Source organism: Schistocerca piceifrons, chromosome 7, assembly GCF_021461385.2.
Source record: "Schistocerca piceifrons isolate TAMUIC-IGC-003096 chromosome 7, iqSchPice1.1, whole genome shotgun sequence".
Taxonomy (NCBI): domain Eukaryota; kingdom Metazoa; phylum Arthropoda; class Insecta; order Orthoptera; family Acrididae; genus Schistocerca; species Schistocerca piceifrons.
The window spans coordinates 464090394-464115617 of record NC_060144.1 but is presented as its reverse complement, the minus strand read 5'-3'; the positions used below and the strand labels follow the sequence as shown (position 1 = coordinate 464115617).

The window sequence follows — 25224 nt, the reverse complement described above, 5'->3', positions numbered from 1 at the left end:
AATCGTAAAAAACAGCGGACCTACTACGCTGCCCTGGGGCACACCTGAAGTTACGCCTGTTTCTGTTGAAGTCACTCCATTCAGGACGACATAATGCTCTGTGTCTGTTATAAAAGTTTCTATCCAACCGCATGTGTCAGTGGATAGACCGCAAGCGCGCACTTTCTGGAGCAAGCGACAGTGCGGAACTGAGTCGAACGCCTATCGAAAGTCGAGGCATAATGCATCAACCTGGGAGTCGGTATCTAGAGCCTGTGTGTATATCATGCACAAAGAGGGCCAGCTGTGTCTCGCATGACCGCTGTTTCCTAAAACCGTGCTGGTTTCTGCAGATGAGCTTCTCAGAGTCTAGAAAGGTCATTATGTCTGAACACAAAACATGCTCCATGGTTCTACAGCAAATCGACGTCAGTGAAATTGGCCGGTAATTGTGTGCATCCGATTTTCTACCCTTTCTATAGAGTGCTATGACCTGGGCCTTCTTCCGTCCCGTGGAACTTTCCGCTGTTCCAATGATCTCTGAAAGATGATGGATAAGAATGGTGCTATATTTGTAGCAGGTTGTTGTTGTGGTGGTCTTCAGTCCTGAGACTGGTTTGATGCAGCTCTCCATGCTACTCTATCCTGTGCAAGCTTCATCATCTCCCAGTACTTACTGCAACCTACATCCTTCAGAATTTGCTTGGTGTATTCACCTCTTGGTTTCCCTCTACGATTTTTACCCTCCACGCTGCCCTGCAATACTAAATTGGTGATCCCTTGATGCCACAGAGCATGTACTACCAAACGGTCCCTTCTTCTTGTCAAGTTGTGCCACAAATTTCTCTTCTCCCCAATCCTGTTCAATAACTCCTCATTAGTTATGTGATCTACTCATCTAATCTTCAGCATTCTTCTGTAACACCACATTTCGAAAGCTTCTATTCTCTTCTTGTCTAAACTACTTATCGTCCATGTTTCACTTCCATACATTGCTACACTCCATACAAATACTTTCAGAAACGACTTCCTGACACTTAAATCTATACTCGATGTTAACAAATTTCTCTTCATCAGAAACGCTTTCCTTGCCATTGCCAGTCTACATTTTATATCCTCTCTACTTCGACCATCATCAGTTATTTTGCTCCCCAAATAGCAAAACTCATTTACTACTTTAATTGTCTCATTTCCTTATCTAATTCCCTCAGCATCACCCGACTTAATTCAACTACATTCCATTATCCTCGTTTTGCTTTTGTTGATGTTCATCTTATATCCTCGTTTCAAGACACTGTCCATTCCGTTCAACTGCTCTTCCAAGTTCTTTGCCGTCTCTGACAAAATTACAATGTCATCGGCGAACCTCAAAGTTTTTATTTCTTCTCCATGGAAGCATAGTCAACATGTAATCTTACGGCGATACCGTCTGGGCCAGATGCCTTCCTGCCGTCTAAGGATCTTAACTGTTTTACAATCGCAGATACACTAACCCCTATGTCGGCCATCTTTGTGTTTTTTCGATAATTGAAAGGGGGAATGGTGCTGCAGGCCTCTTCTGTAAACGAGTTTTTGAAAGCCAGGTTTAGAATTTCGGCCTTCTGTTTATCATCATCCGTTACATTACCCGTACTGTCAGCAAGAGAAGGTACTGAATTATTTGTAGCGTTAATAGATTTTACGCACTTATGTAATTATCCATTCGTCATTATACTTTTGTGAAGCATTCATTTACCATTTCATCTATGTCAATATTTTAATTAATCAGCAAATCAACCACTTATATTTCAACTTATGAAACTGACGATCTCTCCTTTTATTGTGTCTAACATTCATTTGGTCAACTGCCATATGGGGTGAGGGGGATGAAACAATAAAGGGAAAAATTCACTGCCGTCTACAGTTAATTTTATGGAGCACTTCTAATTTTATGGAGCACTTCTTGTGCTATTCGGGGTGCACTCAGCCTCGTGATGCCAATTGAGGAGCTACTCGACCGAATAGCAGCGGCTTCGATCAAAAATACCATGTTAACGACCGGGAGAGCAGTGAGCTGACCCCACGCCCCTCCTACCCGCATCCTCCTCTGAGGATGACACGGCGGTCGGATGGTCCCGGTAGGCCACTCGTGGCCTGAAGACGGAGTACTTCTTGTGTTAACCCCGTTGTTCCCTAGCAGTGTTGTAGACACGTGGTCGCGCATGCGCAGTGTACTCTCTTTATCTTGGTTGTAACGCGACCGGTGCCGGTGTGTTCACAGAGGGCAAGAGGCGGCGGTTCCACCCTCTGCGAGGGCTGCGGCGCATGTTCCGGCGCAAGGCGGCCCCTGCCGGCGGCAGCGCCGCGGGATCGGCGGCCGGCGGCTGCCGCTCCGACGAGGAGGACGCGCACCACCACCACCTGCACGACCACCACCACGCTCACCACCACCATCACCACCACCACGCGGACGGTGCGGCCCTCGACCACCTGCAGCAAGAACAGCTGCGCTGCCGGTCCGCCAGCGAACTGCTGGCGGCCGAGGGGCCCAGTGCGCGCCGCAGGTGAGTGGCCATGGACTCTGCAGACACGGGACTCGTTCGGCTGTCCTACAGAGCCGAATAAATGCGGTATAGCAAGTCCAGCACAAAAATGCTCCTATCGCAAAAAAAGGCCAATAGGTCCCTTCTTATATAAAAAAAACTGACTGAAAAGCGGGGTACCAACTGCCTCATTTTACCTTCCTCAGCAAATTTAATATTTTCCCAAAAATTGTTGCGTGCGACACATTCGCAATTTTTTTAACATGCAACTCACCTCAAAGGTCACAGTTCGTAGTAGTAGTCGTAGCTTCAGTCCGGAACCGCGCGACTGCTACGGTCGCAGGTTCGAATCCTGCCTCGGGCGTGGATGTGTGTGATGTCCATAGGTTAGTTAGGTTTAAGTAGTTCTAAGTTCTAGGTGACTGATGACCTCAGAGGTTAAGTCTCAAAGTGCTCAGAGCCATTTGAACCATTTAAATGGAAAGTCGTCGAGTAAAACAGAAGCAATATCCAGCATTCTCCAAGGAAGTGCTATAGGCCCTCTATTGTTCCTGATCTACCGGGTGATCAAAAAGTCAGTATAAATTTGAAAACTGAATAAATCACGGAATAATGTAGCTAGAGAGATACAAATTGACACACATGCTTGGAATGACGTGGGGTATCACTAGAACCAAAAAAATACAAAAGTTCAAAAAATGTCCGACAGATTGCGCTTCATCTGATCGGAATAGCAATAATTAGCATGACCATTTCTTTTTATTTTATTGATGGAAATTTCCATCATTTACCTGTTAACTTCAATATATAAATCATAATGTTTATTTCCTGGAAATTTTTCAAAAATTTTTAAAAAAATTATGTCTCTTTTAAAAAATGTTTGTAAGAACAATAAACATCTGGTGCACATATAGAATGATTTGACAACATTCTGAAAAAATATTGGAATAGCGGTGGAAGTATCTTACAAAATTTTCGGTACGTTTTGAGACTTAAATAGTCGCACTGATGGGGTACTCTGACTACGTCACAAATATCAGGGTACGGATACGACCCACATACGAGAGAATTCAAATTATCGAGAGACCGTGATTGTATACCAAGAAAAAGTTACCAGCTGGTAAATTTATGAAATATTTAAATCACATCATCGTTTCAGACTAAATGTTCATCATCACATTAGTGGTTGGAACCTGTTTCACAACCCAGCAATTAATATTCACACACAAAAATGACACTCGTAAGATTTCACGAATGATATAAGTTTAAATACCGTCTTCTATGCATTGCTTGTATTATGTTTCGCTTTCTTTCCTTTTAATCGCTTATCGCGCTTTGGAAAATTTGGAAATTTGTGTTAAGTTCCTATGGGACCAAACTGCTGAGGTCATCGGTTCCTAGGCTTACACACTAGTTAATCTAGCTTAAACTAACTTACGCTAAGGACGACACACACACACCCATGACCGAGGGAGGACTCGAACGTCCGACGGGAGGAATCGTGCGAACCGTGACAATGAGCCTCAGACCGCACGGCTACAAACGCTTTTCTCCTGCTTATGCATGATATTTAGTTTTCAGCACGGAATTGCACACCATGTGTGATTGACTGTCTACAATTCCCAAAAATCGTCAGCTCTCGACTTAGAAGACTCGATTTAGAATGTTTTGTAGAGCCAAAAATTCTAGTAATGATGTTTGGTACAGTGAATCACGGGTCTTTCACATATAATCACAGATTCTAGGTTGATAAAGCATTTCAACCACATACGTCAATCGGGTACACGATAATTTCTTCTCCGAAATCCACTCAGGTTCTATTTCTTCAGGATGTTAAAAACTTTGAAATGAAAATATTGCTTGTACGGTTCCATTTAAAATCCGACAGCGCGTGTTCCGTAACTTTTATTCATTTGAATACACTAACTTGCTTTCATATTTTAATTACATGCAAATTTGCGAGGAAGGAAGAACTTTTATCCAGGAAAAACACTGGTTAATCAGCTGAAGATCGTGAAAAATGATAATTTAACAAAGGCAATATCTCTTTCTACATTGTTTTTGTTAATGAATCTTAATGAATTGAATGAAGTTCGGTAAGAAGAAGACATTGAGATTGGCCAATGACATTGTGATTCTGTCAGATGCAGCAGACTTGGATAGCGTCTTGAAAAGAGGTTATATAATGAAAATCAACAAATGTATAAGGGTAGAGTGGAATTAAATCAGATGTCACTGAGAGAATTAGATTAGGAAATGGAATACTAAAATTAGTAGAACTGTTTGTTTTTTCATGAGAAAACTAAATGATGGTGGCTGAAGTAAAGGGGATATAAAATACGAACTTGAAGTAGCATGCAAAGCGTTTCTAAAAAATACAAATATGTTAAAAACCAATATAATTTTAGGTATCAGGAAATCTTTCTGGAAGTGTTTCTCTGTAGTGTAACTGTAGACAGAAGTCTTTTCGGGATATAAACCTTAGACCGAATTCTTTTCTGAAACATTTATCTGGAGTGTAATGTAATACGGAAATAAAGCGTGAACGACACACAATACAGATAAGAATAGACTCAAACGTTGTGAAACATGGTGTTAGAGAAGAATGCTGAGGATTAGATGGTATACCGGATATCTATAAAGAAATTTATGAACTTGATAAAAAGAAGGGATAGGATGAGAGGACACGCGAATTTAAGTGGACGTCAGTTGCAAAAGTTAGGCAGAGAAGAAGAGACTTGCACAGGATAGACTAGTGTGAAGAGCTGCATCAAGCCAGTCTTTGGGCTAAAGAGCAGAACAACAGCAGCAACAGTGATTTGGTAACATGGAGTCGTACGGTGGTCGCGACTATATAGATGCCAAACGCCTTCGAGGCGGGGAAATTGCCGACATAGCAGGAATAGCATAAGAAGTGGAGTACGTGTTGCAGCTCATTTCCTGAGATGTGATAACACTGGGGTGATGCACGATATGGGTACAGCATTCACGATAACACAAACAGGTCAGCCACAAGCTCCTTCATGATTTATTGGTACTTAGTTGAGTCTGTAAAGTTCGCAGAAGAATGCATTGTCCTACGGCTACCTCAACGTTCATATCTTTCCGCTAAAAGAAACTTGCGATGACTAATACTGACAGCTTCGTAGATTCCGTAAACGGAAGCTAACACACTCCTGACGACGTTATAATTAGAAATTTGTTTTCCACTATCATATTGTGCTCACAGCTGAAGATCAACAGATACCGAGTGTTCTTTGTTCTACATTTGTATCGATGTGAGATCGGAGTGATATAATTATAAATGTTGGGAAATCTTTTGCAGCGTACTGGTATACTTCTGTAACTGAGAGGTAAAGGAAGTTGAGACCAGTTTCTGTAATTACGACTTAAGACTATATTCGTATTACACCAACAGTGCTTCATATGTGGTTCAAAAATGACTCTGAGCACTATGGGACCTAACTTCTGAGGTCATCAGTCCCCTAGAATTTAGAACTACTTAAACCTAACTAATCTAAGGACATCACACACATCCATGCCCGAGGCAGGATTCGAACCTGCGCCCGTAGCGGTCGCGCGGCTCCAGACTGTAGCGCCTAGAACCGCTCGGCCACTTCGGCCGGCACTTCATATGTGGAAGGAGTGCTAAACGGACACTCACCATTTCACTGCTGCTTAAGTTGGCCATGGCCTGGAGCAAGATGGCTGCCATTCTTCCACAAATGAAATAGTATGTGGGTCTTACAGAATATGGTCTCAAGTAAAAATTACAGCAACTGGACGAACATACTTCACGGGTACGGAATCTTTCTTGATCATCTTCCATTAATCACTAATGGCATTCTTTTGAAAGTCATTAATTGTCTTCTGCATTTTCCTGTCTTGTACTATGCTTTTCATCTCCATATACCTGCTGCACCAAGCATAATTGAAAATTTTCTCTGCCTTCTCTAACCTTTGACTACCCCTACAGCTTTTTCCTTCTACTGCTCCTACCAGAGCAAAGTTGTTTATTTTTGGGCACATTAAAAAGCGTTATTACAGGGCTAATTAACGAGCCGCAAGTGCCAACAGCTAGTATATTTACCCAGTATAAACACTCTCGCTAGTCATTTTCCGACTAACTAGGCACACAAAAAGTAGAATCTATTTCCGTCTCCTTTTGCAGCAACGTGGCCGACTTGTAGCTCATTGTAACTACTTGTAAACATCCAAATACTCAATTTACAATCAGCGGGGACACCTCCGAGAAATTTTGAATCTCTGACACTTCAAACATCCTCATTATCCCAACAAAAGTAAACAGCCTCAGATCACGATGACACTAATGGCTGGCTTGTTAACATATATGGTTTGTGTTGAGCATGCTAATATGTTACAGAAGATGGTAAAGAGGAAAGTGAAACCTCATTGGCTGGATACAGTAATAACAAAAAATACTGAAAAAGTGGAGCACATGTTGGTGAATGTATTATATCAGCCACAGATGATGTAAATGTTACACATTTAAGGCCAATTCCATATGGTTTATTCTTTTCAGTCACTGCTCAAGTTATCCGATAAGTAGCAGTACAGTAGCACCAACAGATACGTCAAAGTCAGGTGCACTGCCCGACAAGCACCCAGAAAACTGGGTTGGATATGGTTACAATTTCTTGGGTATGTAAGAGCAGCAGTTCTAGTTCACGTAGAACGCTCACCAGAGAACATTAGTGCTGTTCTTGTTTAATGTTGTTGTTAGCCTAGGAAGGGCATATAAGGGGCACGAACATCATCAGACGGTGAGTGATCACAGTGAAGGACGGAGAGATGCCGGGTACTCGTGTGAGACATCATTGTTAGCACATTATACTTTAAAAGGAATCTCATTTTGGGTCTCCATTTGGCCAGCTTGTCGATTCGTGCAATATTCATATTTGTGGGGCATTCGTGTATGACAGTGACCCACTGTTGAACTGCATGGGAACGTTAGGGCAGGCAAAACTCGTCGTCAAAGTTCTGGTCAACCACGTCTCACCACCAAAAGGAAGGATCACCGTGATGGGTACCAAGCACATCGTAACTCCTTCACATCTGTGCCTGCCATCCGAGAACAAATAATACAACGTCAAAAAAAGTTTTGCATCACCCCGGTTCTGAGAACTCCTGAAGATAGACGTTGACTGTGGATATTACATCACAGAGACAGTCCCTCTGACTGTTCAGAGATGTCACTAAACACGCCAAAAGATGTAAACAACCATGCACGAGCAGCGCCTATTAGACGGAGGGGGTCCGACAACTGATCAGTTCCAGTCATTCCACCAGGAAGAACGTACACGGCTCGTGTTGTCTGTAGTCCAACCATGCCTAGACAGTCAGTACCGCGGTTCGATGGCGACCGCATTGTTGCTTTGTGCCAGGAAGGGCTCTCAACAAGGGAGGCGTCCAGGCGCCTCGGAATGAACCAAAGCGATGTTATTCGGACATAGAGGGGATACAGAGAGACAGGAACTGTCGTTGACATGCCTCACTCAGCCCGCCCAAGGGCTACTACTGCAGTGGATGACCGCTACCAATGGATTATGGCTCGGAGGAATCCTGACAGCGAAACCACAATGTTGAATAATGCTTTTCGTGCAGACACAGGATGTCGTGTTACGACTCAAACTGTGCGCAATAGGCTGCATGATGCGCAACTTCACTCCCGGTGTCCATGGCGAGGCCCATCTTTTCAGCGCGGCACAGATGGGCCCAGCAACATGCCGAATGGACAGCTCAGGACTGTCATCAGGTCCTCTTCACCGATGAGTGTCACATATGCCTTCAACAAGACGATCGTCGGAGACGTGTTTGGAGGTAACACGGTCAGGCTGTCCAGCAGGTGCAGCAAGGTGGAGGTTCCCTGCCTTTTTGAGGTGGCATTATGTGGGGCCGACGTACACCACTGGTGACCATGGAAGGCGCCGTAATGGCTGTACGATACGTGAATGGCATCCTCCGCATAATAGTGCAACCATATCGGTAGCATATTGCCAAGGCATTCGTCTTCATGGACAATAATTCGCGCCCCCATCGTGTACGTCTTGTGAATGACTAGAGTGGCCAGCATGTCATCCAGACATGAACCCTATCGGAAAGACCTGGAATAGATCGAAAAGTGGTGTTTATGGACGACGTGACCCAGTAACCACTCTGAGGGATCTACGCAGAATCGCCGTTGAGGAGTGAGACAATCTGGACCAACATTGCCTTGATGAACTTGAGGATAGTATGCCACGACGAATACAGGCATGCATCAATCCAAAAGGACGTGCTACTGGGTATCAGAGGTACCGGTGCGTACAGCAATCTCGGCCACTACCTCTGAAGGTGTCGCTGTATGGTGGTACATCATGCAATGTGTGGTTTTCATGAGCAATAAAAAGGGCGGAAATGATGTTTATGCTGATCTCTTTTCCAATTTTCTGCACAGGTTCCGGAACTCTCGGATTCGAGGTGATACAAAACTTTTTTGATGTGTGTAGATTCCCCGGTACATTCTCTGCCATCTTGCACTATTGATCAGACACTAGCAGCAAAATTACCGTCGCATGCGTCGGCTGCTTTTAACACCGCAGCACAAATGGCTGCGTTTGGAGCGTTGCCGTGACCGGAAAGCTTCGCCTACTTGCGGATGGCGTCACATTGTTTTCAGCGATGAACCGCGGTTCTGTACGACCCTTAATAACAATCGGTAGCAAGTATGGCGACGTTCCGGGAGAGGTCTCATTCTTCCAGTGTTTTGGAGCGGTACAGCAGTGTTACTCCTACCGTCACACTGTGGGCAGCCGTCGGGTAAGACTTGAGGTTCTGGCAAATATCAGTTGGGAGGGTTGGAGGAGGGCGGGGGGTTGGGAAGGGACTCTGACGGCACAACAGAACGTCAGGGACACGCTGCACCTTCATGTGTTACCTTTCATGTGACAGTACCTAGGTGCCATTTTTCACTAGGACAATGCTCGTCTAACGTGGTACATGACTCTGTGAACTGTCTTTGTTGTGGTACTCGCGTGGCCAACAAGATAGCCAGATCTGTCCCCGATAGGACATGTGTGAGACAAGCTCGAAACTATCTCCGTCCCTGTGCCGGTACCTGGGATATCACAGATCCGTTACATCATTTGTAGGCCATCTTGCTTCGTGATAGGATACAGTGGCTTTATTTCTCAATCGAACAGCGCATATATCTGGCCTAGAGGGAGTACAACGTCATACTGGTAGCTGGGCTCATGCTGCCGAGTATTTAGTAAATCTGATTCCATTCTGTAATCAGTAAAATAACATCGCATGCCCTTTCAACCCGTGAAGTTTCATTTCTTTTTCTCCTCCCCTTCCGCGTGTTTCACTTTTTTTGACAGTCAGTGTATTACCCTACGATCTTTAGCCGTCCTCACACGTGACTGAATCCTTACGCTGTCGACCTGGACGGAGACAACGGCGAGATTTACAACATGGACGGTGGGCACTCAAACGATGACAGTGGTAGTGTTCTGCAACGTGATCAGCAACGCAGCGCTCTCAAGCATCTGCTCGATTTCACACAACATCCATGCGAATTTTAGTTAGGAAAATGGACACGCGAGAAGGAAGAAGGCTAAGATTAAATCGTCCGACGAGGGGTCATTTATAGATGGAGCACAAGCGTGGACTATAGAAGTTTAGGGAAGGAAAACGTTCGTGTGTTTTACAGGACCCGACCCAGTATTTGTCTTAAAGGATGACGGTAAACTTTGATCTACACGGGCGGACGTACGTTTGAACCGTCTTCCTCCAGAAATAAGTCCAATTTGTTAGCACTGTGCCTCATCGCTCGGTGACATGCGCAGAACATCTGCGTTAATTTCATTGGAGATTTTCGAAGACGGACTGAGAAAACCTCGTGTAACAGCGCGGAAGCTCTAAAGCGTTTAAAGGCGCTTGCTGCGTTGAAAATAAAACTTTAATAATATTCAGTTTCCTCCTTGTCAAAATGTACTGTAACATATCCGAAAAAGTTAACAAAGTTCCGAAAAAGTCAACAAAGTTCCGAAAATCTGTGAGTAAATACGTTTTTATATTCCAAGCGGATTGCAGTTCGGGCTTCGAAGTTGCGAATGAATTACGCCAGCAATTACGCCATGCACATGTTGCTATAGTTATCAAAATTTGCATTTCAGCCTCTTTTCATTGCAGATACATATTGTCATTGGTTGAGTATAACGTGTACAGAGATTTTTATTTACATCGGTATTTTACATTCATAGATATGATAGCACTTTTAACCACTAACGCTTCTTAAACATTTTATTGTAGCAAATCGTACCCAAAACGACACGTGTTTTATGTATATCTAACGCGCCAGTCCGGTCAACCCTTGAATTTTTCTTTGTCACTTATCACTTTTTTGCAAAGTAGTTCAGCGTCCACGTTAAACTGGATAAGTCAGTAGGAAGGTTGGAAGAACGCAACACTATATTCCAAGCGGAATACCAGTTTCGGAATGATGGCAGCTTTACTTTAATGTGCCGGTACCTTGAAACAGTGGAGTTCCAGTACTTGGTTTCCATAATTGAGCTTGCGTACTCTGGTACTGTGCTGTTTGAAGGTACCGGCACGTTGAAGTAAAGCGTTACGTCGTATTGATTCACTTTTTGTAGCACTTTACGAAAATTTGTCGTGAGTTATTCAGTTTTTGACGTTAGGTAGCGCTCGAAAATGTAAAATTCCATGTTACGACGTCACAAATATGCCGTTTCACATTTTGACGTCACAAATATCATGCCGCCTCTTCGTGTGGTGTTGCTGGCCAGGAAGCCTCTTCGGACATCTGTAAGTGCATAGGCCTAGAATGTCAGTCGTCTGTTAATTGTCAGGAGTGCATGTATAATTTATCTAAGCTTCTTAAAAGTTTGTCAGAATCTGATTATGTTGCATTTTATGTTCCACCATTCCTACATTTGGTATATGGAAGTGTCTTCTATGAGAAACATGCATTTTTAAACCAACAATGTTACTATTTTTTCTTCCAATCGATAATGGTTGAAACACCTGAAACCCGTCGAATAAATATGTAATAATAAATTTTCTTGAGACAGGGTAGCTTCTGTCTCCAAATCGGCTCGGATTTTGAAAGTGAAGCACGTGCGAAAATCAACTTGCCTTTTTCTCACATGATACCCTGCGAACGATGGATCAAGTCCAACGGGCAGATTCCATATTCCTAGATTTCCGGAGAGAGTTTCACACAATGCCACACATACTACAACAAAAGTACGAGCGTATGGAATAGATTCTCAGATATGTGAATGTCTCGAAGACTTTGTAGGTAATAAAGCCCATTACATTGACTGGACGGCGAGTGTTCATCTGAGACAATGATATACTCTGGAGTGTCCCACGCAGCTGTCATGAGACCACTCCTGTTCTCCACGTACATAAACGATTTAGCGGATACGACGAGCACCAATCTCCGACTGTTTGCTGGTGACGCTGAAGTGTGCGCGTAAGTGTTGTCGTGGAGTGACCGTAGGAGGATACACACTTGGACAGAATTTCTGTTTGGTGTGATGGATGGCGGATTGTACTAAATGTGGAAAACTGTAAAGTCATCCAGATGAGTAGCTAAGAAATCTTGTATTGTTCAGATACGGTATTTGTGGTGTGCTGCTTGAATACGATTATCTATGACATCCCTCCCAGCGCTATGTGGAGAACTAGCTCGTAAGGTCGGCTTTAGGGAAGGCGAATTGTAGACTTCAGTTTATAGGGAGAATTCTAGAAAACTGTAGCTCGTCTTTTAAGGGAGACCGCGTACAGAATATTTATGCGAACAATTCTTGGGTACTGCCCTGGTGTTTGGGATCTCCGCCAGGTCAGATAAAGAGAAGAAGTCGAAGCAAGTGACAGGTGTGCCGCTAGATATGTTACCGGTAGCTCCGATCAACTCGCAAATACTACGGAAATTCTCCGGGAACCCAAATGAGAAGCCGGCCGTGTAGGCCGAGCGGTTCTAGGCGCTACAGTCTGGAACCACGCGACTGCTACGGTCGCAGGTTCGAATCCTGCCTCGGGCATGGATGTGTGTGATGTCCTTAGTTTAGTTAGGTTTAAGTGGTTCTAAGTTTTAGGGGACTGATGACCTCAGATGTTAAGTCCGACAGTGCTCAGAGCCATTTGAACCAACTGAGGATCCCTGTAGGGAAGAAGACGTTCTTTTCGCAAGACACTTTTGAGAAATCAACTGACCACACAATGATTCTGATGACAGTAACGTACATCCCGAGTAATGATTGGGAAGGCAAGATCAGAAGAATCAGGGCTGCGTCGGAAACATCTTTCTCCCATCACTAAAGTGGAACAGGAAAGGGATTTGACAGCAGTACTTAAAGACACCCTCCGTCATGCACCGTAAGGTGGGATGCAGAGTCTGTATTTATGTCTGTATGTAGATTGTGACATGATCTTTCAGTAGGAATTATATTTCCAGTGACTATGAATTTTACAGATAATGGCTCTGAGCACTATGGGACTTAACATCTGAGTTCATCGCCGGCCGAAGTGGCCGTGCGGTTAAAGGCGCTGCAGTCTGGAACCGCAAGACCGCTACGGTCGCAGGTTCGAATCCTGCCTCGGGCATGGATGTTTGTGATGTCCTTAGGTTAGTTAGGTTTAACTAGTTCTAAGCTCTAGGGGACTAATGACCTCAGCAGTTGAGTCCCATAGTGCTCAGAGCCATTTGAACCATCTGTGTTCATCAGTCCTCTAGGACTTAGAACTACTTAAACCTAACTAATCTAAGGACATCACACACATCAATGCCCGAGGCAGGATTCGAACCTGCGACCGTAGCGGTCGCGCGGTTCTGGACTGTAGAGCCTAGAACCGCTCGGCCACCACGGCCGGCTGATATTTATCATTCTGTGCAAAATTCGATGTAGTCATACCCATACTTGTTAATTATAAAATCTGGTGCTTAGCTTCCTACGACTGCACAAACATATGTCCCTCATACAACCGCCGCGCGACCGCTACGGTCGCAGGTTCGAATCCTGCCTTGGGCATGGATGTGCGTGATGTCCTTAGGTTAGTTAGGTTTAAGTAGTTCTAACTTCTAGGGGACTGATGACCTCAGACGTTATGTCCCATAGTGCTCAGAGCCAGCCCCATACAACGGACTCCACGTGGGTCACTAATACTACATCTCTTCACAAACTGAGCAAGTCAATAACGAGTTGGTCCATCTCTGGCCTGTATGCAAGCAGTTATAAGGCTTGGCGTTGATTGTGGGAGTTTTTGGATGTTATCCTGAGGAATATAACGCAAATGCTGCCCAATTGACGCTTTAGATCGTCAAAATCCCGAGATCGTTGGAGGACTCTGGTCACAATTCTACAGCGTTTTTAGTAGAGGGAATATCTAGCGACATTTCTGGCCAAGGTAGTGTTTGGAACGTACGAAGGAACGCAGTAGAAATTCTGGCGGGCATTATCTTGCAAAAATGTAGCCCAAGATGGCATGTCCTGAAGGGCAATAAAACGTGGTGTAGAATATCGTCGACGTACCGCTATGCTGTAAGGGTGCTGGGGACAACCTATGGGGTCGTGCTATGAAATGGAGTTGCAGTCCAGACCATCACTCTTGTCTGTTCTGGCCGTTTAAGACTGGCGACAGCCGGGTAGGCATCCCATCGGTGTCCGGGCGTCTCCAGACATGTCTTTGGTGGTCATCGGGGCTCAGTTCGAAGTGGGATTCATCACTGAAGACAATGCTACTCCAGTCGGTGAGAGTCCAGGCCGAAGATGAGTCGGGAGATACCGTGGACAGCTGTGGGATACCAAACTGGGATATCCTAACTTGGACAGCAAGGTCGCCGGATGTCTCCCCAACTGAGAACGTTATGGGGGGTACGGGCAGGGCCATCCAACCAGCTCGGGATTTTGGCAATCTAATCCACCAGTTAGACAGAATTTGGCACGATGTCCCCCAGGAGGACATCTAACAACTCTATCAATCAATGCCAGACCAAATAGCTGCTTGCATTAGGCCCGGATGGGTACCAAAGCGCTGGCCGTGGTGGCCGAGCGGTTCTAGGCGCTACAGTCTGGAACCGCGCGACCGCTACGGTCGCAGGTTCGGATCCTGCCTCGGGCATGGATGTATGTGATGTCCTTAGGTTAGCTAGGTTTAAGTAGTTCTAAGTTCTAGGGGACTGATGACCTCAGAAGTTAAGTCCCATAGTGCTCAGAGCCATTTGAACCATTTTTTTTTTTTTTTTTGTACCAAAGCGTTATTGACTTGCTCAGTTTGTGAAACTCTTTCTCTTCAACAAAACATCTGTCCCATACAGATAATTCCTTAGAGTGTATTTAAAGTTACTTTTAACATTAAGGTATTTATGTTTTTTGTTAATTAACAACAGAATTCTTTACAGACGAGTGGAAAAACTGGTAGAAGCCGACCTCGGGGAAGATCAGTTTGGATTCCGTAGAAATATTGGAACACGTGAGGCAATACTGACCTTGCGACTTATCTTAGAGGAAAGATTAAGGAAAGGCAAACCTACGTTTCTAGCATTTGTAGACTTAGAGAAAGCTTTTGACAATGTTGACTGGAATACTCTTTCAAATTCTGAAGGTGGCAGGGATGAAATACAGGGAGCGAAAGGCTATTTACAATTTGTACAGAAACCAGATGGCAGTTATAAGAGTCGAGGGACATGAAACGGAAGTAGTGATTGGGAAGGGAGTGCGACAGGGCTGTAGCCTCTCCCCGACGTTATTCAATCTGTATATTGAGCAAGCAGTAAAGGAAACAAAAGAAAAATTCTGAGTAGGTATTAAAATCCATGGAGAAGAAATAAAAACTTTGAGGTTCGCCGATGACATTTTAATTCTGTCAGAGACAGCAAAGGACTTGGAAGAACAGTTGAACGGAATGGACAGTGTCTTGAAAGGAGGATATAAGATGAACATCAACAAAAGCAAAACGAGAATAATGGAATGTAGTCGAATTAAGTCGGGTGATACTGTGGGAATTAGATTAGGAAATGAGACACTTAAAGTAGTAAAGTAGTTTTGCTATTTGGGGAGCAAAATAACCGACGATGGTCGAAGTAGAGAGGATATAAAATGTAGACTGGCAATGGCAAGGAAAGCGTTTCTGAAGAAGAGAAATTTGTTAATATCGAGTATAAATTTAAGTGTCAGGAAGTCGTTTCTGAAGGTATTTGTATGGAGTGTAGCCATGTATGGAAGTGAAACATGGACGATAAATAGTTTGGACGAGAAAAGAATAGAAGCTTTTGAAATGTGTTGCTACAGAAGAATGCTGAAGATTAGATGGGTAGATCACGTAACTAATGAAGAGGTATTGAATAGAATTGGGGATAAGAGGAGTTTGTGGCACAATTTGACAAGATGAAGGGACCGGTTGGTAGGACATGTTCTGAGGCATCAAGGGATCACAAATTTAGTATTGGAGGGCAGCGTGGAGGGTAAAAATCGTAGAGGGAGACCAAGAGATGAATATACTAAACAGATTCAGAAGAATGTAGGCTGCAGTAGGTACTGGGAGATGAAGAAGCTTGCACAGGATAGAGTAACATGGAGAGCTGCATCAAACCAGTCTCTGGACTGAAGACCACAACGACAACAACAGAATTGTTAATTTCATATCGAATGAACGTAATATATGGTTTACACAGAAATCAATTATTGTTGTTTATAAATGAAGTGATCGATACCCGCAGGTATCGGAGGATTCCTAATGAGCTTTAGGCTTGATCGTATGACGAGGTGCGGCGGTGACAGCAGGTGGCGGCGTCTGTTGCAGGAGCGGCGCCGGCGCGCCGGGCGGCGTGGGCGGCGGCCCGCTGGGCGCGGCCGGGCTCAGCGTATCGCACGACTCGGTGTTCACTGCCGAGCACCACAGCTCGTGCGAGGACATGCGCAGCGCCTCCTCCCTCTCCATACAGCAGCTCGTCAAGGTACGTGCCGCGCTCCTGGCTCACGAGTCACGCCCGCGCAGCGTAATCAGGCGTGCATTGTGCGTTCCATCCTGGGAAACGCTGCGAATCTTTTGTCAGTCCGTGATTCCTAGGATACTTTCGTTACCTTCGCTTATGTCTCAGAATCGTAATTTTGGCAGTTATATCTAGCGCAGTAGCTGCGAACCGCCTCAAAATGCATCTCAGGTGACTTAACAGAACTTGCTAATAACGCACTTCATCAAGCAAACGCCTTTTGCAAGCGAGGAACGTGCTGGACCTACATAGAGAGCAAATACATCTATTTAAGGATCGCAATCGCGTTGTACAGACTTGGTTAACCTAAAAGCGTGTATCAACAGATCAAATACTGAAAGAGCAAATACCTTAATTTGGTATTTCTTAGGACAATCCTTTAGACAGTATAGCTAAGGGGCGTCTTCGAGTACATCAGGCCGACATCGCCTTCGTCAACCTCTCTAAATACTAGAAATGTAAAATATTAACAACGGATAATAGAATTGATCAATGATCGAACACTCAGAATGTAATCATATTGCCGAAGTCTTATGATAAAGCTTTACCTTTCTAGATGGACGTGAGTGACTCCAAGACCTGCATTACGCGTACCCACGTACACAGGCGCAAATAATAGAACAAGATGGGGCTTAAGTAGTTAGCATAATGCACCACAGCGTCGTGTGCTAGTACTGACGCCTAATACGGAATCACCTTTTTTAGATGGCGCTGCCACGCAACTACTATAGTCAGCGACAGTGTTAATGGCCTCTGGCTGCGCAGCTCACAAGGAAACTTGGCGGGATACACACAGACAGCAACTACGTCGCGTTCCTGCAACTTGATAACATCACAGACTCGCATGCCTCAATCCGCCTCACTTTTGAAGAACGAGTACACTTTAAAAATAAGTCCCTTGCCTGTTTTTGAAATACTTGACTGCCTCTAGGTGTTGCCGCCATTATGAGAAACCTCACAGAACACACATAAAACAACAGAAATTAATCAGTCGAAGTTTCGCGCGAGTAAAACACGATAAAAAGCTTAAATATGACTGACGTTTACACAGTAGGGAATGCAGAAAAAGGCTGAGTGCTAACTGGCTAGCTGCACAGCTGTCTAGTGTGCATCCCAGCCCAGAGGCCATAAATGCTGTCGTGGACTATAGTAAGAATGAGACATCGTAAACCGGACATACGTTGCTACTAAAAACTTTATGAATATAATGCACAGAAAACATTAATAAGATAGAATTACTAGAAGCAACACCTGTGCATTAATTTATCCAAAAATTATGACGGAGTAAAAATACAGAAGAAAGCGGCAAACTTAAAACATAATACCAGGGTGTATAACACAACACACAGATGCGGTGCCTAAAAAGGTATGACGTATCATATATCACTAGAACCAGAACATTAGTAACACAGGACCATAATTTCAGATGAAAAGGTCCACCTATAACAAGCAATACTGCGTCATACAGACCAAGAATTCCTAACTAACTAGAAAATTCTTTTTATAAAAATACCGAAGTAAAATTATTACGCTTGAAAGATACACACCAGCGTGGGAAGAAGACGTAATGCGGGTGAACTCTTTCTTCTCATTTCTGTTTTACACTTACATTAAAATATGTAAGATACGTCGACATTTGAAGCGACAAACACGCAATATCATTTTCTAATCAAAAAACTCTAAGGACTTGGCTAACAAGACGACATAGGGGCAGAGAAGAAAAGGGCTCATATTTAGGCAGAAATGCGAGAGCCCCAGGATTACATTAATAACACCGGTTTCATAACTTCTAAAATGGCCTGATTAGCGCCAAATATTTGGTCGTTAAGAAGGGACACATCTTCGTCCTCCATATACCTAAATATTTCAATTTCTTCCAAAATGTTTAACTTCTTACTCTTTTGCGCAAAATGCAAAATCTTAAGATTTTGTGCTTGCGGAGGACTATGGCCACTGGCTTTAAGGTGTTGAGCAAAGGCAGAGTTCTGTTTTATCTGTCCCCATCTGTTGAGGAGATGTTCTTGTAATCTAATTTTAAAGGTTTTGCGTATTTGTCCGTCATATCCTACATTACAATCGCGACACTCCAGCAGATATACCCCCGATGCCAAATGGTTGTTCTTTTTAGGTGATTCATTATGTATGTACATAGACTGGAGATTGGCATATACGAGAGCCCATTCCCCGAAAAAGTTTTGTAAGTTCATAACTAAAATTGCCCATAAATGGCAAAGAAATGTAATTGGGCTCCTCGAGAGGAGCTGCATTGAGTGTACTCCGAACAGGCATTGTTATTTTGTCGTGGCATAACTTTTCAACAAGCGAAACACTGTAACCATTATTATGGGCGATATACTTTAGAGTGTCAAGTTCTCTATTAACGGCGTCTTCAGATAATGGCAATTCGCATAAACGCGTGATCATAGCTCTGAAAAAACTAATTATATGCTGGCGAGGATAGCAGGAGAACGCATGAATAATAGCATCTGTGGTCGTGGGTTTCCTAAAAATATCCGTAGAAACTTTGTTATCACGTAGCTGTAACCGCAGATCTAGGTAATTAAGGACTCTGTCAGTATTCATATCCTCATGTGTAAAATCGTCTTTGGGTGAAGGGCATTAAATTCATCAACTAAACCCGAAATTTCTGATTCATCGCCATTAAACACGGTCAGAATGTCGTCAACATAGCGCCGATAAAATAGAATTTTTTGGCAAAAATAGGACTTGCGTTTAAACACCTCGATCTCAATGTAGTTAACGAAAACATTAGCCAAGAAACCAGCCAAAACGCTGCCCATAGCCAGGCCATCTCTCTGACTGTACATGTTGTCATTAAACGAGAAAAAATTATATGCCGTAAGAATTCGAAGAAGAGAGATAACCTCAGTAATTTCTTACGTTATCAATCGCTTATTATGAAAGAGATTCTCCTGAATAATCATAATGGTTTCTTCTATCGGCACATTTGTGTATAAATTCTTTATCTCAAGGGATAACAGACGACAGCCTGTCGGGAAGACCTGGTCATGTAACAACGTAACCAGTTCTTTTCGACTTGTCTGCTCGAAAACAAATTCTTTTTTCAGGATCTGCAGAAGAAATCTTTCCGCAGGTTCACCTATATTCCCCCTTGCATTAATTAACGGGCGGATAGGGAAATCTTCCTTATGAGTCTTAATTTGGGCCCTCAATGCAGGAATTTTAAGATTCATGACACGCATTCTTAGCAACCTGTTAGAGGGAATGATAAATATACATACTTCAAGACAAACTTTAAGTTCCCTCGCGTAAGTCACCGATGGATCGTGATCTATTAGATGAGTGTTATTCTCTTCGAAGAATGACAGGACCTTATCCACATATACTTGTCGATATATAATAACGGCTGAGTTCCCTTTATCTGCGTGAGTAACAAGGGCTTCCTCATCCTCGAGTTTTTTGTTTATAGGTCTCAAAATTGACATCTCATCGTTATGGTTTTGCCTTTTTACTGCCTTAGTTATTATATCACTCGCCCTACAGGCCAATTTGACATTTGCTTCTTTAGCAGTCGGATACGAAATGACAAACAATTTTTTTTCGTTTGATATGAGTACAAATTAACAATTTCGGTTTTATTTCTTTGATTGTGTCATGCAATCTTGCTTCCTGTAGGTCAATAGGAAGTGCCCTATGAGTTATGATGAGAGAGTTTGAAATAAATCGCCGTATCTTTGACTTAGAAGCGTCAGTTTCTGTCATCGCCTAGGGGCTGTAGACATCCGTGTGTGGTATGAATTTCAACTCGATACGACTACCCGTTGCTGAGAAAGGTGGTTTTCAGCAATCGGACAGACAGACACCAGACGGATAACAAAGTGATCCCATGAGGGTTCCGTTTTTAGTGACTGGGGTGCGGAACCCTAAAAAAGAAAAGAATGGTTTTCTCACGTGTTTGAAACGTAGCGCCACATGGACTTCTATGCGTGTCCCAGTGACGGAGAACAGAAGTATGTACGTGAGGTCTGATTTCTGTACAAAATCTAGGCGCACCTGTTCTAGTTCTCGCACGTACTCATCCAGCACTGTTGAGGCCTCCAATCGGAGTATCCCTGCCAATATCTAGAAAGTTGGCAGAAGCGGGAATATAAATGCCTGCCTTCAGGGTCGGCGAAAGCAAGTGGGACAAACCCGCTCCTTGTATCTGCCCGTCTGCTCCCATCGCACTGCAGACAGCGTGACTCGCTCCCATCTAAATAGAGCATCAGGGAAACGGGCTCCCCGCCTCGCAACCAGGCGCCAGCTCAACAGCGGAGTCTGTCGCTTCATCGCCACTGCTGTACGCAGGAGACTCCGATTCAGTATAACTTGATCTTTTGTATCCCAAGTCTTTCTGGTGTGAATTTTCAAATTTTCTCGGCGTACTGATTTTTCGATTATGTTTCGAGAGTACAGCTGGCCGTCGTTTACAGCGACGAATGATATTTTAACTAAACAGATGCCGTATGCAGCTGAACCGTCGTAGACTCATGTTGACTGTCAGCTTCTTCTGAATAGGGCTAATTGGAAGCAAGATTAAAAGCACCGTCGATGACGAGGTCATTAGAAAGACAACACAAGCTGTTCTTTAGGAAGGACGGGGAATGAAATCAGCCACAATCTCTTCTTGTATATACGTGGATACTCTGCAAATCACATTTAAGTGCCTGGCAGAGGGTTAATCGAACCACCTTCACAATAATTATCTATTATTCCATTCCCGAACAGCGCGCGGAGAAAAACGAACACGTACATATTTCCGTGCTAGCTCTCATATCCCTCATTTTATTATAATGATCATTTCTGCCTATGTAGATCGGCGTCAACAAAATATTTTCGCATTCGTAGGAGAAAGTGGTGATTGAAAATTAGTGATTAGGTCACGGCGCAATAAGAAACGTCTTTGTTTTAATAATGTTCTCTTCTAATTCTGTATCATGTCCGTGACACTCTCTCCTCTCCATAATATTCTTTTCTTTGTACTTTCTCGATGCATTCCGTTAATCCTGTCTGGTACGGATCCCACACCGCGCGCCGGCCTTGGTGGCCGAGCGGTTCTAGGCGCTACAGTCTGGAACAGCGCGACTGCTACGGTCGCAGGTTCGAATCCTGCCTCGGGCATGGATGTGTGTGACGTCCTTAGGTTAGTTAGGGGATTGATGACCACAGAAGTTAAGTCCTATAGTGCTCAGAGCCATTTGAACCACACCGCGCAACGGTACTCCAAAAGAGGACGCACAAACGTAGTGAAGGCAGTCCCTTTAGCAGATATGTTGCGTCTTCTAAGTATTCTGCCAATAAAACGCAGTCTTTGGTTCATCTTCCCCACAATTTCCTATGTATTCTTCCCAGTTTAAGTTGTTCCTAATAGTAATTCCTAAGAATTTAGTTGCACTTACGGCATTTAGATTTGGTTGATTTATCGGATTCCTTTTAGCAGTCATGTGAATGACCTCACACTTTGACAATTTTCGCATCATACAGATATTTTATTTAAATCGTTTTGTAATTGGTTCTGATCTTCTTATGACTTTACTAGACATTAAACGACAGCATCATCTGCAAAGAATCTAAGATTGCTGCTCAGATTGTCTCCTAAATCGTTTATATAGATAAGAAACAACGGAGGGCCTATAACACTACCTATGGGAACACCATAAATCACTTCTGTTTTACTCCATGACTTTCCGCCAGTTACTGGGAACTACGACCTCTCTGACTTGAAATAACAAATACAGTCACATAACTAAGAGGATATTCCGTAAGCATGCAATTTAATTACAAGCCGCTTGAGGGGTACAGGGTCAAAACCCTTCTGGAAAACTAGAAATACGGAATCAATTTGAAATCCCTTGTCAATAGTACTCAAATTTCGTGTGAGTAAAGAGCTAGTTGTGTTTCACAAGAACGATGTTTTCTAAATCCGTGTTCACTACGTGTCTATAGACCGTTCTCTTAAAGGTAATTCATAGTGTTCGAAACAGTATATGTTCCAAAATGTTTCAAAGCGGAATCGTGGAAAAGCTAAATCTGAATGACAGGACGCGGATTTGAACCATCGTCCACCCTAATGCGAATCCAGTGTTCTGACGACTGAGCCACCTCGTCCATTTTGCGGTATCTCTAAACCAGGGGTTTCTAAACTTTTCCTCTGGCGGAACACTTTCAGAATCCTAGTACTTTGATGGAACACCTTGTTTATTTTGAACGATAATAATTTTTAAAAAATATGAAAAAAGTTATCTTATTCAGTGATTTCTACACTTCTAAATCGCAAGCAATGACACGGAAATCATAATAAAATTTTAGAAATACAAGTAGTACCGTCAAAATGTCAAAAAAACACCTTGTTTTCGCGGAGCACGTACTCACTTCCACCACTGTTCCACGGAATACAATTTGGGGAACCCTGCTCGGCATGCATCGTAGAGCCTTTTGTTACTACTGGTCGTCTGAGCCTGCAGGTGAGTGCCGTATCGTCTGCTTCTTATACCACTCTGAGCAGCTGGAGAAGGGAGATGTCATTCGTCGAACCCAAAACGTTCACTGATATTAGCTACCTACGTCTCACAATTCACTAGCGGAAATGCGAAAATCGGCTATGCGGTGGGTTGCCGCTCCCCGTGGCTCTAGGTGTACTTTCTTGTCTTAGAACAAATGCTGGAAATAATGGGATTCAATGCGAGAAACGCAATTCATAGCCCCGTCCCGGTCAATAAGATTTTCCACCACGGACTTTAATAATAGAATCCCTAAATGAAATAGCAGTAGCCCAAAATTGTTGTTTTTCGTATTCCATTTTATTGGTGGTAAATACACAACGTTCAGCAATGGTAGACTTGGTCGAGTTCAAAAGGTGAGTGCACCGTTGTTGTTCTACACAGCGTTCTGCTACGATGCCTGGACGATCCGTACTACTGGGACAGCGGCTGTTAGTTGGGTAACGGTTAGACCACAGATGCATGAGGAGCGCACACTGCTCTGTCTCCGCCGTGTTAAGATTTGAAACCAACATCTAAGTTTGATGACGGGAGGCTAAAAGTCGAGTTTCTAACATTACGCACTACGCAAAGTGGGGCCAAAAGTTTCAGTTTTTCTCGTGTATAGCTGAAATCAAGTATTGATTTTAACAATTGATCGACTTGATATATAGTAGTAGTACACTTAATCTCATTTCTTCGAAATTCCAAATACTTCTGCTATGGTTATCCTTTTTATATTGGCCACGTGGAAAGGGCAACGAACAGGAGTAGAAGACAAAATGTCAGTTTGTCAGGAAGTCTTTGGTTTTCTGACGACTCCTCAACAAAACTTGTGAAACCTTTTTTGACGTTTTTATAAGAAATGGCATATGTTCCATAATTTCCAGTTTTTACAGACAATAAGCTTTTACGTTTCATTGACTTTTGCTTGATCCCATACAGATACCGAGACAGTATCAAAATGATAAAAATAATATATTAGAAAACGTTGGTTACAGAGAATGTTCTTGTAATGAGTTACATATTAATTTTCTGTTGTCTTAAAATTTTCGTCATTCATCATAATTTAAATCAAAGAACCAGCGTATTATTGCGAAATACATAAATGTAATGACCCTATACACTTAATTCGAATTAAACACAAATAAATACTATCATCAATACTATCATCAATGATCTAAGGCAGTCGTGAGCAAACTTTGGTGACCGCAGGCTTCATTCACATCCTTAATACTATAATGACCATGACGTTAATTTTTACGATGTGACGCACCGACGTCAATGGCACCCCTTTCCCGACACGCCTCGCCAACAAAGTATGCCTCAAAACTTATTGTTTTGAGAGTTCATTCATTTTGTGCTCACCCCATCCTCAAATGCTTACATTTACTTAAGTGTCGTGAACATTCGTTCTTTACTTACAACATTTTGTGGTAGATGTCTTAAAAACTCCCATTGCAAAATTCCGCAACACCGTTAGTAAAGAAACAATGTTCACGACACGTAAATAAACATCTGAAGACGAAGTGTCAAGCATCTAAAGATTTCATCATTGAAAAATAAACTGCTATAAAGGTAACTGGTTGCAGCTTATTCATAATAAATTACCTTCAGTGGCAACTGTTACAGTGTTCTAATACGTCCAAAGTGGATAAGAGTAATTTACTAATGTTTATACCAGGACGAACAGAAAAACAAAATACGGCAATGAGACAGTCAGTCCCAGTCAACAAGCAATTAGGAGTAATTTTGCGATTTCCGGCCATAGAAACGTCCTTAGAGTTTTTGAATTTTTGGTGTTTTACTATCCATAAACACTATTAGCAATCATTTTTTTAATAGTTGTCCAAAAATACTTTCGACGACTGTTCGCATAAGCAAGGGTTGTTTCTGTAACACTAAATAAATGATGCCATTATATATTTGTTCATTTTAAAACGTTTAACAGTCTAAATCGCTTGAACTTATCATATAGTGGCTGTATTATACAGACGCCAAACTGGAGAAATGATAACAGGGTGGCGAATTCCGGAAACGTGTCACGGCTGGAGTGCAGTGCGAGCGTCTTGCTTTTTCACGAACCACGGGCCGGATTGAAACAGGGTCACGGGCCGGACATGCGTGGTCTAAGAGACAAGACACGGAAAGCCACTGATTCCACGATTTGCCCTCATTGACGACAGTGTACGCCTAGAGT

At 43.2% G+C, this 25224-nt stretch overlaps 1 protein-coding gene and 1 long non-coding RNA gene across 2 annotated transcripts in view; both read left to right on the top strand.

Moving 5' to 3' along the window:
• LOC124805268 overlaps positions 1-2305 on the top strand; it is a 713999-nt gene extending 711694 nt beyond the window's left edge. The window contains exon 6 of the long non-coding RNA XR_007017425.1: positions 2240-2305. This is a non-coding gene — a long non-coding RNA (uncharacterized LOC124805268). The remainder of the gene's footprint in view (positions 1-2239) is intronic.
• A 14073-nt stretch (positions 2306-16378) lies between these two features.
• LOC124804627 overlaps positions 16379-25224 on the top strand; it is a 368418-nt gene continuing 359572 nt past the window's right edge. Inside the window, exon 1 of the mRNA XM_047264832.1 lies at positions 16379-16488. Within this exon, the coding sequence (XP_047120788.1) occupies positions 16447-16488 (42 nt within the window). The 5' untranslated portion in view covers positions 16379-16446. The remainder of the gene's footprint in view (positions 16489-25224) is intronic.